Genomic DNA, 16,928 nt, shown 5'->3' on the forward strand with positions numbered 1-16,928 from the left:
TTAAAAAAAAAAAAAAAAAAAAAAATTATTAAAAAAAAATTAAATATTTACTATACATTTTAAAAATAAAAAAAATTGATGATTTTAATTTAATGGGGGATTTAAAGAACATCTAGTAAAGTTTAGGAGAGAGAAAGAAAAAGACAAACTTTAATTAATAGTTTAAGTTTTTTTTTTAAAAAAAATTTAAAAAGAAAATCATTAAACGGGTCTCTTACTTCACTCCCACTCTCTCCCCCTTCGCATTCGGTCCGAAGACGCCGAGAGAAAACTACGGAGGCAGAATTTTCAATTTCGATTCAAACCATGAGCAACGAATAGTATGTTATACTTGAATTCAGTTCATGATTTTTTATTTTCTTAATTTTCCTTCTTCAATCCAACTCCTCAGATATCTAACTCGTTGTTTATGCTGTTTTCCCTTTTGCAGTGATTATTTGTTCAAGCTCTTGCTAATCGGCGACTCTTCTGTTGGAAAGTCGTGCCTTCTTCTCAGATTTGCGGTGAGTTGGTTGTAGAATTTTTGATTTCTGCATTTTTTGTTTTCATCTGTTTATGTGTCGGTTTGTGGAAATGGGGATGATTTAGGGCTTTATCTCGTGTTTTTTAGGGGTTATCTTCATCAGTACAGAAATACTTAATTGCTTTGTTTTTCTTTCCTGTTTTTTTTCAGGATGATTCCTATGTGGATAGCTATATAAGTACGATTGGAGTTGATTTCGTGAGTTTCGAAACCGTTGCCTTCGTTTTGTACTTTATATAGATCTTGTATGGGCCATTGCTTTGGATTTTGCTCCTTATAGCTAATATTCTGTGATTTTTCAGAAAATCAGAACTGTGGAACTGGATGGAAAGACCGTTAAGCTCCAGATTGTGAGTAGGCTTACATAGCTTCTTGCTTTTAGAATTTTTCTTTCTTATTCATGGAGGGTATCTTTCTTTGCTGCGTGATTAATCATTTAATAGCCTTGTGAGGGCTTATACATCTGGGAAATAGAACGGTTTTTTTCCTTTCAGATACTTTCTAAAGTCTAGCTTTTCATCTTTTGATTCAGTTGCATGTTTCTACTTTTTTTTTTTTTTTTGAATTTATCGATTAATATGAAATTTAAATTTCAGGCGAAAGTCATCATGTTGGTACACAGGCTGTTAAATCACTTGCTTTTTCGGTTGTGGCTATTCTTATCAGTTGCAATCTTAATTTATATGCCAAATTACGTTTTCTATGCACGCCTAACTGACATGAAAACTTTTGTAATTATTAATAGACGAACAGATCAAAGTGGATAATGTTGCTATGCATTGTTAGAGACGTGAAATTGAATGTGCAGTTACCTTTATAGTTATTGTTGACCGTCTAATCCACTTCTTCTGTCTTCCCTTTTTTACAAAAGCTGTATTCCTCATATTTCAAGGACTTGTTGAAATCTAATTTGATATGCAGAAGACTTGACTGATTCTATTGTTTTATTCTTTTTAGTGGGACACTGCTGGTCAGGAGAGATTCAGGACTATAACAAGCAGCTATTACAGAGGAGCACATGGAATAATTGTAAGAATCTTCCCTGTTAAGTTCAGGGATTAAAATATTTGTATTGTGAATTTACGAGATCTCTCTCTTACTTGTTCTCAGCCTGTTGTTTAGATTAGAACACGTAATTTGCTGGTTCTTGATTAGAATATTTTGTTCTAATGTCATATTGTTGCTGTAAATGGGGCCCCTCGCCCTTTCGATTTGAGAATGTGGCTGAACCATTCTGAATTTTTGCCAATGGTAAAATGCTGGTGGAAGAATACGTCCCTCCGTAGATGGCCGGGGCACGGTTTCATCAAAAAAAAAAAATTGTTATTAGCGTCATAAGCCCATAAGCCCATAAGCCAATATCAGTTTGTATTAGGTGTGGGAAAAACCCTTAAGCCAATATCTATGATAAATTGGGAGGATGTGATCTCTTAAAATAACTTGCCCAGAAAGTGAATTGGGGATTTTTTTTTGTCCGGTTCATTAGTTGACTTTTTTTTTTATCAAAGAAACTTGTCATCGTCACAGTATTTTGTTTGAATTGCAACAGATTGTTTATGATGTCACTGAGATGGAGAGCTTTAACAACGTCAAGCAATGGCTGAATGAGATTGATAGATATGCTAATGATAGTGTATGCAAGCTTTTAGTAGGAAATAAGTGTGATTTAGTTGAGAACAAGGTTGTTGACACAGAGACAGCAAAGGTATAATTTTTATTTAGCTGTGCCATAATTTTTGAACTTCCAACTTTTCTTTTCGCTTACTACAAACGTTTAGCAAGTTCATTCAGCCACCTTTGATCGAACGTTCCTATTAATTTTTATGATCTTTGATGTACATTTGGTATATATTTATTTGTGTACTCCCGAAGTTCCAATATTACTCTGTCTATTGGTTTTAGGTCTTCTCCCTTCTCTCTATCAACCTCCCCACTTCCTCTCCCATACTTCTCCTCGGCCTGCCCCCTTGAATATAGAAAATAAGTTGACGTAATACTCGATTTATTGTATTTTCCTCTTCATGGATGGATTGCAGGCATTTGCAGACGAGCTTGGAATTCCTTTTCTGGAGACGAGTGCAAAAGACTCGATCAATGTGGAGCAAGCTTTCTTAACTATGGCTGCTGAAATAAAGAAAAAGTAACAACCATTCTACCCGTTACTTCTTCCATTGGCCCTTCTATAATTATAATTCTTTTCGGTCTTCCTTCCTTCGGCGTTGTTGAAAAATTCAATGGCTTATTTCTCTGTTGTTATGCTTTGTTTCTGACATTTCAAAATGGATTTTAGAATGGGAAGCCAGCCAAGTTCGTCGATGTCGTCGGGGAATGTACAAATGAAGGGGCAACCAATTGAGCAAAAGAGCAGCTGTTGCAGTTGAAAAGAAGAAGAAGAAGTCGCCTAATTATATAAAAGGTAAAATCTAAGTTAACAGGTTTCTTAAGAAGAAGTCGTCTTTACTTTGTGTTGGCTCAAGGATTTCAATGTTATGGTGAATTGTTCCCTATTTGAAACGTTTCTGTGTATAAATGTTTTGTGACAGTCACCTTTGGATACTTTTCTGTCTCTCCTAATCATCTCCATACACTAAATTCTGGAGAGAATTATATCAGTGTAGTTTGGAGTAAAGAAAATCATTCCGACATTCATTGAGGACTGTCATATTTGGTCGTGTCGCCATGTTAGTTTTATGATGTTCTAGCCACTGTATATACTCCTCCCATAACTTTTCTAGCAACTAGGTGGTGCCTTGTTGCACCACGATACCATAGGACCATATTTAGTGGGATATCGGGCTTAAACTTCAGATCAGTGCTATGAGTATCTCTTGCTCGTGTGTCTCGGTGGAAAAGAACTGATTTGAAAACAACCCATATAGGTTTATATATAGTTAATTGATTTGTGAATAATTGAGGACAGTCATATTTCGTCGTAACGCCATGTCAGTTTTGTGATGTTCTAGCCACATTAATATATTCTTTCCCGTAACTTTTTTGGCAACTAGGTTGTGATGTCCCACATTGGTTGGGGAGGTGAACAAACCACTATTTATAAGGGTGTTGAAACTTTCTCCTAGTAGACGCGTTTTAAAGCCTTGAGGGGAAGCTCGAAGGAGAAAACCCAAAGAAGACAATATCGGCTAGCGGTAGATCTGGGTCGTTAGATAGGTGGTGTCTTGTTGCACCATGGAACTATAGGACCATATTTAGTAGGATGTCGGGCTTTAACTTCAGATCGGTGCTAAGAGTATCTCTGGCTTGTGTGTCTGAGTGGAAAATAACTAATTTGAAAACAATATATATATATAAACTTAATTTATTGTATGTTTAGGCCTGATTTTATGATCTAAAAAACTTATACTTATTTTACAAAACAATTATTTGATTTTATCCAACAAAATAGATTTCGAAATTAAATTATAACACTACTTTTTGTTTATTTATAAAATAATTATTTAATTTAACACAACAAAATATATTTTAGAATAAAATTAGAATTATATTTTTATTGTATTGAAATTAAGTCTGACCAAATCAGGAAAAAAAAAAGTAAATAAATCATTTGAAATTAGGATGGCTAATATATTTATTATATTTTAGCATTAAAAAAAAATATAAAAATCACACATAAATATTGGGTCAACGTCGGATATGGAATATTCCATCGCATCACAGAATCATTTACAAAACACTCTGTTTTCAGATTTCTCTCTCATGTTTTTTCCCTTTCATTTATTAATTTATAGTTAAATATAAAATTCAAATTCTAAAGATTATTAGACAATTTTTAAAAATTGATTAGATATCAATAACTCTATATTTATTAAAATTTATAAATTTCAAATAAATTTATAATATTTTTTAAAATTTGTTTAAATTACCATAAACCAGTGATTGTTGGGGAAGCTTATGCATTATTTTAATTTTTAAATTATGCATTAATATGTAAGAAATTCAATATTTTTAATTTCTTTAATATTTGAGAAAAAAAAAAAACGATACATTTTAATTTTACAACATAATTTCATTAAAAGGATTTTTAAATTAAAACATAAATTTAGCCCTAAATTACAAAAATATATGGGTTTTGGCCCTTTACAACAAAATTTGGTGTGACCCGACCCGGAAGCTGCTTGACAAAACCCTAGTTCCTCACTTAATATAGTCTCTCTTACACACGACTTTAGTCTTTCCTCTCACTCTCGGAAGAACGCTAGCCTTTCACAGGTTTCATTTCTCTCATCTTTTTTCTGGTTAGCAGTGTTTGTTTCATCAGAAGTTAGTCTCGACTTTGAATCTCTTCGATATAATGTTGAATTCTCTCTATATAACTGACTTTGGATCTCTTCGATATACTGTTGAATTCTCTTTATATAACTAACTGTTCGTTTGATGTAGGTCAGATCTGATTTGTGAGCTAAACGTTTTTTCCGCGAAGCGATGGCTCTGGTGAGCACCACTAATTACTTCCGGTTTTGTTTTGTGATATGTTTTGAATTTTTTTAATTATATTTTACTTCCTTTTTTGTGATCTTTTTATGTTGTGTGTTGAATTTTTTTATTATATATATATATTGTTGTCAAGAAATGGTTATAAGAAGAGGAGGTTTATCGTATTGTTGTTTTGGATCTGTGTTTTGTCATTTCGCTTCATCAGAAGTTTATGTTGTGATATTTGTGGCTAAGTTTTAGGGCGTTTCAGTGTTTTAATTTTGAAAATCTAATACACTTTCTTGTTCACAATCTAATACACTTCCATTTCCTGTTTAATTCAGGTGTTTCACGTTGATAATTGTGATTGAAATTTGATTGCATATATTTAGGATTAGACATAGTTGCTTTACTTTTATTGTCGATGATCGATGAGTACTCTTTCCTCTTTTGTGTACTGTGAATGATAATTGGTTGATATGTTCTTGAAGTATATGTGTATTGATTTTTGCAGGTCCTGCATTCTTGGAAGGCTAACAAAAATGCTTACAAGGCTTTTATAGCTGCTGAATACAATGGTGTCAAAATTGATCTTTCTCCAGATTTTGTCATGGGCGTAACCAATAAAAGTCCTGTATATCTGAAAATGAATCCTATTGGGAAGGTAAACAAATATCTGATCTGGTGATTTGACCATGTGAGATATAGAAATTGTTTTATTCTATGACTCATTTGTGCCTATTTTAGGTTCCTGTGTTGGAAACACCCGACGGTGCTATCTTTGAGAGCAATGCTATAGCTCGCTATGGTAATTATTATTATGTGGTTCTCCACAGAAGAGACTTTATAACTATGCAAATGGGTTAAAATGAAAATCTTCTTCTTATTTATGCTAAAATTTTCTGTTATTGCTGCAGTTGCTCGTTTGAAGGACAGCAGTTTATTTGGCTCTTCCTCAATTGACTACGTAAGATCCTTCGTTTTCTTTAAATGGTTTTGATTATGCTTTCATTTCCTTAGATTGCTTAGATCGGAAAGCAATGCGTTTGATTTTATTATCATACTGTACATTCTATTGTTTTCAGGGACATGTTGAACAATGGATCGATTTCTCCACAATGGAAATAGATGCTCATATTTCAACAATTTTGAGGCCTAGATTTGGATATGGTGTTTTTCATCCTGCTGTAAGTTAGAACTTGAAGCTTATTTTCTTCTCATTTAATCTTTGTTTGTGGGTATTGAGATCTGAAAAGTGGATTGTCTCGGTGGCGTATGACTTATTCTATGTGTTATTTTCTGCATGAAGGTAGAAGAAGCTGCAAACGCTGCCCTAAAACGATCTTTTGCTGCTTTGAACTCTTACCTTGCTTCAAACACATTCCTTGTTGGTCATTCTGTGACACTGGCTGATATCATTTTGACATGCAATCTCTATTTGGGATTTACGTACATATTGACTAAAAGCTTTACTTCTGAGTTCCCTCACGTCGAGAGGTACTTCTGGACGTTGGTCAATCAACCAAATTTCCGAAAGATAATTGGTGAGGTAAAGCAGACTGATGCCATTCCACCAGTGAAAACACCTGAAGAGGCTGCAGCAGCTGCCAAACCAAAGCCTGAGCCCAAGAAACAAGAAGAGAAGCCCAAAGCAGCACCTGCTGCAGAAGAAGAGGCACCAAAGCCGAAGGCCAAAAATCCTCTCGACCTGCTTCCTCCCAGTAAGATGATTTTGGACGAGTGGAAACGTCTCTACTCGAACACTAAAACCAACTTCCGCGAGGTTGCAATCAAAGGTATAACCTTTCTTCAGCCCCATGTAAGAAACATAGCTGCAATTTCCCCTCGAGAAGGAACTGTTGTATAATTGAAGTGGTCTATGTTCATTTGTTTATGCAATGCAGGATTCTGGGACATGTATGACCCTGAAGGATACTCCCTTTGGTTCTGTGATTACAAGTACAACGACGAGAACACAGTTTCATTCGTGACTCTGAACAAAGTCAGCGGATTTCTGCAGAGAATGGATCTTGCTCGCAAGTATGCCTTCGGAAAGATGCTCGTGATCGGATCAGAGGCTCCATTCAAGGTGAAGGGGCTATGGCTTTTCCGTGGACAAGAAATCCCGCAATTTGTGATCGATGAATGCTACGATATGGAACTGTACGAGTGGAAGAAGGTGGATATCTCCGACGAAGCCCAGAAGGAGAGGGTGAACCAAATGATTGAAGACCAGGAACCGTTCGAGGGTGAAGCTCTTTTGGATGCTAAATGCTTCAAGTGAGTAATAGAGAAAAGCTAGCTTTCAGGTGGTGTGGTTGGGGCTTTTGACTAGAGAAGGGACGACTGACGTGTGAGGAAGGTTACCGTGGACGTTTTGAGTCTGATTTTGTTCAAGTAGAATTTTGTCTTCTATTTATTTTCGGAGTCGAGGTGAACTTTCTTATGCTTTCTAATTAAACTTTACGTTTATATTTAGCTTAAGCTTATGGGGTGCTGTTATGATTCTTGTTTACATTTAAGTATAATTTTAACTTTTATGAAGTGAATTTATTATGTTTTAGATTGTTACAGAAATGATCTTATATATTAGTCCTTGAATAGCCTAATTTTTAGTTATATTACTGTTCTTAAATTTCTTTTTTAGGAAGAAATGTTTGATAAAATGTGGGAAGACATGTAAATAATAATAATTTAGAGAAAAATGTATAATATGGTAAATTTAGAGGGAAAAAAACAGAGACTTTAGAGATAAAGTATTAGTTAAATTTCATAAAAATATGAATTAGAGAAAAATAAAGAAAAATGGGAGGAGATGTAATAGAAATATTAGATAAATAAAAATATAAATGAGAAAAAATAAAGGAAATTTAGAGATTTATTTATTAGAGAGAGACAAATAGTTTTTTGGTTTCAAAATTTGACATACATTTTTTAAAAACATTATGATAATAATAATAAAAAACTTATAAATGAAATTAATGTTCATAAATTTAATTTTTTATTAAAAAAAAACTCAATAATTATCACCAGAAGTTTTGGGTTTTTATTCTTTGAGTTTAAAAGATTAAATCTCTAATTTTTTTTCTTTTTGTAAATTATTTCTTATGGGTTTTTGTAATACAATTATTTTTTCGATTATTTAGAGAATTTATTATTCAATTATCTAATATTTATTCTATTTTGATGTGTTGGAGTAAATTTAAGTGTTTATTAAATAATTCATGAAAAAAAAAGCTATTCCTATTTTAAAACCATTTTTATCGTACCATAATTAAATATAAGAAATTATTGGGCTTAAAAAAATGTTATTTTATTTTTAGAATTTAACTAAAAATTAAAATATTTTTCTTAGAAAAGCCTAAAGATTAAGAAATACCATTTTTTAAAATAAAAAATGAAACTCTAAAGGGCTATTATTATTATTATTATTATTATTATTATTATTTTATTTATGTTTTTGTAAATATTCCTCAATATCAAATTAATGGAATATATTGGTAAATTTTGATGGAAGTATAATCATGCATCTTGAACAACTTCGAAAGGTAGCTTTAGCATTAGCGTGGTTTGGCAACTTTCAGCTTTCCTTTCAACTTCTTCCATTTCTCTACTGCGAGCGATCGAGCGTTTGAATTTGTTGCAGAGGTTCTAGATACGGATAGTCAGACAATCGATATGAGCAGAAATTTGAGTCGCAGATCGTCTGATTTGGTTGCGCTTTCCGCTTCGCTTTCCCTACTTTTCGTCTCCGGTACTTCTTCAGATCTCTCTCTCTCTCTCTCTTTCTAATCTTTTGCTTTATTCAGTTTCTGCGATCCGTCAATTGATTTGTGCAATTTGTCTTTCTCTTTTCTTTGCTGATTCTGTTGCTGGATGCTCTTGATGTGAATCGAATGACTGGGATGCAATTGACTGTTTTTCATGAATTCTGTGTTGAGATCTTGTTTTTGTTTGATTTTTAATCTCCTTCCCTGTTAATTAGTTGAACATGTCCTTTGGAATCTTTGTTTCTTTATGCTTTCTCAGTTAAAGTAGTACTTTCAGAACTTCATAATCTGTTTATATGAAAGTTTGTGGCTGTAATTTGTTAATCTCAATTTCGCAATGTGTAAGCGAGACAAGCAGTTGCACGAAATACTAGTACTACTTAATCTGTGTTTTTTAAAAGAAATCTCCATGTTGTCATAAAAAATAACTTCTTGTACATTCTTTCTTTGAAGTTTATGGAGTTACAAAAAGCGTGTACCATAAAGCAGCCATAAAATTTGTTCATTCAATAGCTACGCACTGTTTTTCTCATTGCAAATGAAATGAGGAGTTTCGGTTCATCTCTGATTTCGATGTTTATTAAACCCGTACTCATATTTCATTATTTATTTATTTATTTATTTTCCTTTTCTATGCTTTTTTGGACAAAGGAGATGCGATCATGCTATAGTGTATTGGTATTTTACCAGTGTAGATTCCAAACCCCATGGTTGCTTTTTTGTTTTGTGCATCTTCCATTATCTTTTATCTAGAAATGAACTTTTTTGTCGAATGATAAATGTCCAGTCTTCAATTAGTACATGTTGAGTCATTAATTTTTACTTTTGCAGCTATCTCTTAACACTTCTTTTGGTTGGCTACTACAGCCCTTTCTAATGATTCCAGTGGCAAAGATAGTATTAACTCTGGGAAGCATTCATCCTCAAGCAGCAAAACTGGCTCTATGGTTGCCATCATCCTCCTTGGGTTTTTGGTAGTTGTGTTATTATCATTTTTCCTTTTCAAGCTATGGCAGAAGAAGAGAAGAGAGGAGCAATATGCCCGACTTCTGAAATTGTTTGAAGAAGATGATGAGCTTGAGGTTGAACTTGGTCTTCGGGATTGAAGAATATCTGAAATTCTAGTTCACTGAAGCTGGGTATGTCCTTGATCCCGTCATCCTTTTATTTCTTACCTGAAATAGCTTACTTCATATTGATATGCTGGAGTGGTATGTCATGTCTATTAGATGATGTGGTTGCCCATGATGAATACAATATGAACAAACTATATCGAATGCCATATGTATGCTTCTATCCATGGTTGCATGACCAGTAGTTACTTTTCTTATTTAATTTGATTGATATTAATTTTCTTTGGAGAATTACAAAAGGGACTTTCCACTTGGCCAGAAGTATAGATATACATAGAGATAGAAAGAGGGCTTTGCATTTGCACCAATATGAAGCCAAAAAAGAACTGAATACAAAAAATTGTGAAAAGTATGCCTTTTATGGGTATTGCTGGCATTTCATAGGAAAAAAATGTCGGCATGTTTGTGCCAACAGGAATGCCTAATGCTTATATATGTGCAGTTATATAGGTGATTGCTCAGTTTTGCATCTCCATTTCTTCATTTTGGAACCACTTTTACATCTTAAAAGGCTAAAAATACTTTTTAGGTATCGACTAACTCCTCCCTTTCCTGTTTTCTCATCGTCTCCCATTTTGTTCCTTCTTTGCCAGCCATTCTATTGCAAGCTTGACTCTCTCATCTTGACTTAAACTTACAGTTTACTATTAAAACTCTTATATGGGAAGTGGAAAAGCCTGACGTGGTGTCTTAAAAAGTAAATAGATACCTTAGAGACTTAGCTGAAGCTGCTAGGTGGGGCAAGAGTAAGTTTTCAAGTAATATTCATAAAAGGATATCTGTTTTGAGTGCATGTTTTCTATATAGGAAATATATTATTAATAGGAAAATTCGATAGATGGAGAGGCCTCATGAAGCACTGCCAAGATCGTTACAAGACATTCTATCAATTGGTACTACTAAAAAGAATCTAATTACAAAATAAATTGGAGAACTCCATGAGGAGCCATTTAATAAATTATGATCTCCCACACATTTTAGAAAAGATCATATGATTGCCTTCCGTCCATGCTTTTTTCATAATTTAGCTGTAGCAACATTTTCCCATAAAAGTGTGGCATTTCATCTGAAAGGATATCGAGAAAGAGCTGTTCCATGGAAGAACCACCCTTGTAACAGAAAATACCAAATTCAATAAGAAGCTAATGGCAATAGTTTGTGGCATGAGGGCAGGAATAAAAAGTTAACTTCGACTCCTAATTCTTACTGCACAATGCCTTTGGAATGTGCTTGTTGTGTTAGCACTACCCAAAGCTGGAGTTTACAGGAAAAGTATAACTTTCTTAGGGGCCTGTTTCCATAACTTCTCTGAGTAATGAAAGGATAGGATTCTGTTTCCTTTGGTACTTAGAGAAGGGCATTCATTTGTAAGCACATGAAGAAAACAGGTAACCCGGCAACAGGGTGTTAAAAATCTTCAGCAAAAACAGTAGATATCCCCAAGATACATCTTTGAGCTTTAGTTGAGCTTGAGTGTGTTAGATCTTCCCTTACAAAAATAGGGCATAAGTGTGCATGACTAGTAACGCGTCCATAGAAGATGATATTGCAACAAAATCTAGTCCAATTATTTAAGTTAAATTACAAGTCAGGTTCTAAAATTTGAGGTGTGTATCTATGAGCTTTGAGCTTTTAAAGTATAGAATACATTCTTAAACTTTCAATTTTGTGTTTAATAGGTACTTGAACTTTCAATTTTATATGTAATAGGTCGTTCACAAATTTGAAAATTTTAAAAATTAATTGATCTATTTGATATAAATTTGAATTTTATGTCTAATGAAACTCTAAACTTTTAATTTTGTATTTAGTAAATATTTGAATTTTGAACCATTTGAAAATTCAAAATCTTGTAAATGAACCAATTCGAAACCTTGAAAATTCGATTTAGTGTTCTAGTTCTGGCTGTTGTACTGCTTGTTATAGATTTTTTAGATCTCTTAGACCTGATACATTAGCTTTTACGCGGTTCTTGCATTGCCATCATTTCTTTTCGGGTCCGTCCCTCATTAGTTAGGCAGTAGATATCATAGATTATTACAACAGCTCAAATGTTCAGGCACTTCTCTTGATTTTCCTTCTCTTCTGTGCAAAGTTGCATCTAATTTTCGAACGTTTCCTGTTCCTAGATCTGAGAATCTCTGCTGGCTTTTTTCACAGGCTCAGAAACCATTTATGTTGGAATTATTGCATTTCAAATGTCTAAAAGATGGTGAGATGATAGATTGAGTTTGCTGTAAGGTTAGATTTTTCTTTTCCCCTGATTTTTGAAAATTCTGGGGTGGTGCATAGCCTTGTAATTCCCGAATTATAGTGAATCATTTTGTAAGGAGTGCTTGAAGAAGAGGTTTAATGGAGAAAGAGTTTTGACTAAGGCCTCAAATATTGTTCTTTCAGTTAAAGACGTGCTAATACGAGCATAGCTTAATCACTAGCTAAGGCATATGTACTCGTTTCATTCTCCCTCCTAATAAAGAACTCGAAATATATATATATAAAAGCCAACAAAATACTTTAGGATTATTATTATTTTTTTGTCTATAATTCTTCCATCCAGAAATTTTTATTAATATCGACATTTTATTGAAATTTTAAAGCTTGGAACTAAAATATTAATGAAAATATAAAAATTTACGGGTCAACTTAAAAACATGAACTCAAAAAAAAGTGTAAATTCATTACCCTTAGCAAAAAATGGCTATAAAAACAATATTAAATAGTAAAATAACACAATATTCAATAAATGGTAGTACCATTAACTAAAATTAATTTTCTACTATAATCTTAGTTAGTAAAAAACGATAATTAACTTGCAACATAGGTAAAATGTGTAATTCGTGTGGTCGTTGAATTTTCCTTAAACCCTTTTGATTCCCTTCATCTTGAGTTCTAACTCGTCTTTCCGTCTCCTTCGATTCGTTTCGATCTCCGTCTCTATCGACTTTGCCGCCATGCATCAACGAGGTATGTACATAGCCCTACCGCTGAAGAACTATTTAATTTAACCCGACGTAGTAAATCGTTGGATAAAAATTTAAGAACTAAATCGGCATAATGATTAAAGTTTATGGGGTGCACTTATAATTTAACCTAAATTAAATAGCTACCTTAGAGAAAAAAAAAAAAAAAAAAATGAAAAAAATGTTGAATTGGGGGAGGGGGTTCTCCTTCCCTCCCATATTAGGGAAAAAAGTGGTCAGCCAAATAGCATAGCATAAGCCTATCTATCAGATTTAGCACAGCAAAATCAGCAAAATTCTTGACCATCTGCTGAAGACAAGAAGGCACCAAAAGCTCTCAAGATGGTTTCAACAGACAGTGTCAACCACAAAGCTCGTCATCACTCCTCCTTTACCTTACCTTACCTTACCTCCCTGTCTTGGCCCGTTTCAGTCCCGTGCTGTTAAACGGTGACATGCTCGGGCTCATACTCGGACTTTCCTCCCTTAGGGTGCCATTTAGTAATGCGAGTTCTCTTAGTTGTTGCTTCTTATATTGATCAAGCAATTCATCCTGGAATACACAACAACTCCATAAGAAGACGACTTCATAATAAAACGATCAGAGGTTTAGTTGATGTGGGCGTTGTTTAGTTCATACCACAGGCTTCAATAGGCTTTCTAAAACGGCTACGGCATGATCCAAGCGCGAGTTTATCGTATCCTCCGGGAATTCTGCCTCAACCAACAGATGCAAGGGCTCATTAAGATGCTCATATCCAGGCTTGTCCTTTAGTTTCTCTTCCTAAAGCACAACATCCAGATCCATTGTAAGTAATATTGAAGATTTAAGTTAGGACTAAGATTGAAAATTTTTAGTACCTCCAAAGCATCCTTGATGGAGCCCTTGCCTCTTATGTACACCCGACATTCCGTTAAGGCTTCGACCCTTTTCAAGGAGTTTCCGCGCGGTCCGAGAAGTCGTCCAACGAAGTTATACTAACATGATTTAAGCAACAAACTACGAACATCAGAGAGGCAAAAGGTCAGTAATATCACCACCTAACGTAAGAATATCGACTCACGTTTGGATATTTGTCAACAGGTACATCAAGTCTAACGACTCTTTTAACTACCGGCGTAGCAGGAATTCCTCCTTGCACCCTTGGCCAACCCATCGAGTGAGCTTGAAGCGAACCCATACCATGGACATGTCCACTTCCCTGCAGTAAACAGGTCAATAAGAAGCATGGGTTTTTTAAAAAAATCAAGGACACGGATACGATAAGTACACATTTATTGAAATGTATGCATGTATGAGTTTGATGTATTTCACTCCAAAAATCTATTAATTTTTGTTCTATTACCATTCGTGTCTATTTATTATGAGATCCCACATCGATTGGGAAGGAGACCGAACCATTCTTTATGAGGGTGTGGAAATTTCTCCCTAGCAAACGCGTTTTAAAAACTTTGAGGGGAAGCTTGAAAGGAAAAGCCCAAAGAGGACAATATCTGTTAGCAGTGGGCTTGGGCGGTTACATTTATTATGTTTAAACAAGTGTCGTATATGTGTCTAACAAATGTTTGGTCCTTATTCATTGTTTACAACTAGTGTCTAATGCATGTCTATTGTGCTAAGTGTGTGATACACGTCAATAAAGTTTTAGAGTGAAACAGTCCAAGCCCACTGCTAGCAGATATTGTCCTTTTGGTCTTTCCTTTTCGGGTTTCCCTTCAAGCTTTTTAAAACGCGTCTAAAACCTTAAAGGGGTGGTGGGCTTAGGCTGTTACATAAAGTGTCCAAACCTTGGAGGGAAACCCGAAAGGGAAAGACCAAAAGGACAATATCTGCTAGTGGTGGGCTTAGGTTGTTACATAGAGTGTCCAAACCTTGAAGGGAAACCCGAAAGGGAAAGACCAAAAGGACAATATCTGCTAGCGGTGAGCTTAGGTTGTTACATAGAGTGTCTAAACCTTGAAGGGAAACTCGTTAGAGAAAGACCAAAAGGATAATATCTGCTGCTAGCGGTGGGCTTATGCTGTTACATAGAGTGTCCAAACCTTGAAAGGGAAACCCAAAAGAGAAAGACCAAAAGGACAATATCTGCTGCTAGCGGTGGGCTTAGGCTGTTACATAGAGTGTCCAAGTGTTGCACACATGTTGCTCATAGGTATGTTACTTATTCTATGGTTATGTTTTAAAACACGAAGAACTACTTATTCTATTTTGAGGATACACAGGTTAGAACCAAGGAACTCCCCAGTAGTAATGGCTCGGGATGTTTGGAGATACCCTACGAAGTTCTGAACTCAAGCCCCCGAGATGAAAACTTAATAACTCGAAACACTTGTATCTCGAATCTAGGCTATTGTCTTTCTGTATTGTATTCTTTCATTCATTTAAAAGAAAGTTAAGTTTTCCATTTTTCGAAAAATATCCTTATACAAAGAAAATAGGGATTAAAGAGAAAGCATTCATATCGAAAAACTAGCAACACGGAAAAGAAGTAGATCAAGGACAAATATATATTTACCTCCATTTGCATTGGAGGCCAACCTTCCAAGTCCATTGGTCTTCCATTCGAGAGCTGACCTAGTGAACGGTAAGGACTCCCGTGCTCAAATCTCTCATGATCCACAGAAGTTTGATTAAGGCCCGATAGACGTTTGATCTCTGAAATGAGATGTAATAAATAGGGGTGCACATGCAACTGACTAAGAAAATACTCGTCTTATATAAGGAGTGCACGTGCAACTGACTAAGCAAATACTCGTCTTATATAAGGAGTGCACGTGCAACTGACTAAGCAAATACTCGTGTAAGATGACGACTTTGAAGATAAATGGCTAGTTATTCATGAAAAATTACCAGTCATTGGGAACTTTTCTCAAGATCATGTCTCATGTCTCAGATTCATGACATCATCACAAGTTAACGTCATCTTTTATAGGCCACAAGACAGTAGGGAAAATGGTAATTGATTTTGTCTAATTAATTACGACTTGACAAAGTATCGAGTAGGCCAATAGGTTTCATCTTTGGCTCCATCCACACAGAGAAAATGAAACTCTCTTGGACATAGCAGGCTAAGTGTAACAGCTCAAGCCCACTGCTAGCAGATATTGTCCTCTTTGGGGTTTCCCTTCGAGATTTCCCTTAAGGTTTTTAAAACAAGTCTACTAAGAAGAGTTTTCCACACCCTTATAAGGAATGTTTCGTTCTCCTCTCCAACCCATGTGGGATTTCACAATTCACCCTCCTTGGAGGTCCATCGTCCTCGCTGACACACCACCACCCAGTGTCTAGCTCTGATAACAGGCTAAGCCTAAACTTAGATTGACCCGACCCACATTACAACTCAATGATATAAGATAAGGCTAGTATTTAATAGCTGCCAGCAAACAACGAGAACGCTTAACTGCATGTAATAGGCAAACATAGTAAGACGAGTATAATTTTTCTTTTACAAAGACTGCAGACAACATTCCCATTGCAATACATAGCCACAAAATGTCCCCTTGTTCGTAGCCCCTCCACGAAACTTCAGTTCCGATCATCTAATCTCATGTATTATCGAAATATGATTCACATAACAGTCCATTCTCTTTAACAGGAAGCAAATTTCTTTCTATGAGTCTGAGGGAGTAAAAAACTCCTTCCCAATTGATCGTTACTCGTTTGCTTCTCTAATCGTATGCTCGGTTGTAATTAAATTTTTTCAAATGATTAAGAAAACAGTGTCTACCCATAATAAACTTCAAAGAAAGAAATATCCAAACTATAAGAAACAATAACAAGTATTGCAACAACATAATGCAATAGTAGAGATCTTATAACCCCACCTTGATTCAGAAGTCTGCTACAATGAGGTAAAACTTGCACAAAGGGACCCAACTTCTGTCTCTCTGACAGTAATTCAGCTAGATATCTGCCATTGTCAAACAACACAACATCACTAAAAGCTCAATAGGGCTTCTAGTCAGCATTGAAATGCAATGACAAAGATGATCAAACCAACACAAGAGAGTTAAAAAGTGGGTTAAAAACAGAATTACATGATCAATCAAACAAGGAATCTGAATCAAGCAGTCCAAAAAAAAAAAAAAAAAAAAAAAAAAAAAAAAAAAA

At 34.8% G+C, this 16,928-nt stretch overlaps 4 protein-coding genes across 5 annotated transcripts in view; 3 read left to right on the forward strand and 1 right to left on the reverse strand.

Annotated features, from left to right (window-relative positions):
* The first annotated feature begins 202 nt into the window (after positions 1-202).
* LOC111483110 (ras-related protein RABD1-like) lies at positions 203-3,180 on the forward strand. The gene is made up of 8 exons (XM_023129250.1): positions 203-320; positions 431-503; positions 674-721; positions 826-873; positions 1,481-1,552; positions 2,073-2,228; positions 2,560-2,663; positions 2,814-3,180. Exons 1-8 carry the CDS (start codon positions 307-309, stop codon positions 2,902-2,904), a joined length of 606 nt encoding a protein of 201 aa, XP_022985018.1. The 5' UTR covers positions 203-306; the 3' UTR covers positions 2,905-3,180.
* Positions 3,181-4,684: 1,504 nt separating this feature from the next.
* On the forward strand, positions 4,685-7,531 carry LOC111482875 (elongation factor 1-gamma). Of its 2 annotated transcripts, none has more exons than XM_023128891.1 (8): positions 4,685-4,750; positions 4,922-4,972; positions 5,469-5,618; positions 5,702-5,762; positions 5,872-5,921; positions 6,040-6,141; positions 6,264-6,750; positions 6,859-7,531. In XM_023128891.1, exons 2-8 carry the CDS (start codon positions 4,964-4,966, stop codon positions 7,236-7,238), a joined length of 1,239 nt encoding a protein of 412 aa, XP_022984659.1. In that variant the 5' UTR covers positions 4,685-4,750; positions 4,922-4,963; the 3' UTR covers positions 7,239-7,531. The 2 variants fall into 2 exon arrangements, with proteins under 2 accessions (XP_022984659.1, XP_022984660.1); XM_023128892.1 differs by having other exon boundaries at positions 4,927-4,972.
* Positions 7,532-8,473: 942 nt separating this feature from the next.
* LOC111482987 lies at positions 8,474-12,231 on the forward strand. The gene is made up of 3 exons (XM_023129048.1): positions 8,474-8,708; positions 9,592-9,863; positions 12,018-12,231. Exons 1-2 carry the CDS (start codon positions 8,633-8,635, stop codon positions 9,828-9,830), a joined length of 315 nt encoding a protein of 104 aa, XP_022984816.1. The 5' UTR covers positions 8,474-8,632; the 3' UTR covers positions 9,831-9,863; positions 12,018-12,231.
* A 648-nt stretch (positions 12,232-12,879) lies between these two features.
* LOC111482986 (KH domain-containing protein At1g09660/At1g09670-like) overlaps positions 12,880-16,928 on the reverse strand; it is a 5,151-nt gene continuing 1,102 nt past the window's right edge. Inside the window, exons 3-8 of the mRNA XM_023129047.1 lie at positions 16,643-16,728; positions 15,334-15,473; positions 13,882-14,019; positions 13,679-13,795; positions 13,458-13,601; positions 12,880-13,370 (exon numbers count right to left, since the gene is read on the reverse strand). Coding sequence (XP_022984815.1) covers positions 13,224-13,370; positions 13,458-13,601; positions 13,679-13,795; positions 13,882-14,019; positions 15,334-15,473; positions 16,643-16,728 — 772 coding nt within the window. The 3' untranslated portion in view covers positions 12,880-13,223. The remainder of the gene's footprint in view (positions 13,371-13,457; positions 13,602-13,678; positions 13,796-13,881; positions 14,020-15,333; positions 15,474-16,642; positions 16,729-16,928) is intronic.

The sequence above is a fragment of the Cucurbita maxima genome, unplaced genomic scaffold, assembly GCF_002738345.1.
Source record: "Cucurbita maxima cultivar Rimu unplaced genomic scaffold, Cmax_1.0 Cma_Scf00008, whole genome shotgun sequence".
Lineage (NCBI taxonomy): Eukaryota > Viridiplantae > Streptophyta > Magnoliopsida > Cucurbitales > Cucurbitaceae > Cucurbita > Cucurbita maxima.

Excerpts from the sequence above, each read along its gene's own strand:
- LOC111483110 (XM_023129250.1), top strand. Across the intron at positions 722-825 it reads GTACGATTGGAGTTGATTTC|AAAATCAGAACTGTGGAACT; the intron begins GTGAGTTTCGAA and ends GTGATTTTTCAG. Across the intron at positions 2,229-2,559 it reads TTGACACAGAGACAGCAAAG|GCATTTGCAGACGAGCTTGG; the intron begins GTATAATTTTTA and ends GATGGATTGCAG.
- LOC111482875 (XM_023128891.1), top strand. Across the intron at positions 5,922-6,039 it reads GCTCTTCCTCAATTGACTAC|GGACATGTTGAACAATGGAT; the intron begins GTAAGATCCTTC and ends TATTGTTTTCAG. Across the intron at positions 6,142-6,263 it reads ATGGTGTTTTTCATCCTGCT|GTAGAAGAAGCTGCAAACGC; the intron begins GTAAGTTAGAAC and ends TTCTGCATGAAG.
- LOC111482987 (XM_023129048.1), top strand. The coding sequence starts at position 8,633 with ATGAGCAGAAATTTGAGTCGCAGATCGTCTGATTTGGTTGCGCTTTCC. Across the intron at positions 8,709-9,591 it reads TTCCCTACTTTTCGTCTCCG|CCCTTTCTAATGATTCCAGT; the intron begins GTACTTCTTCAG and ends TGGCTACTACAG.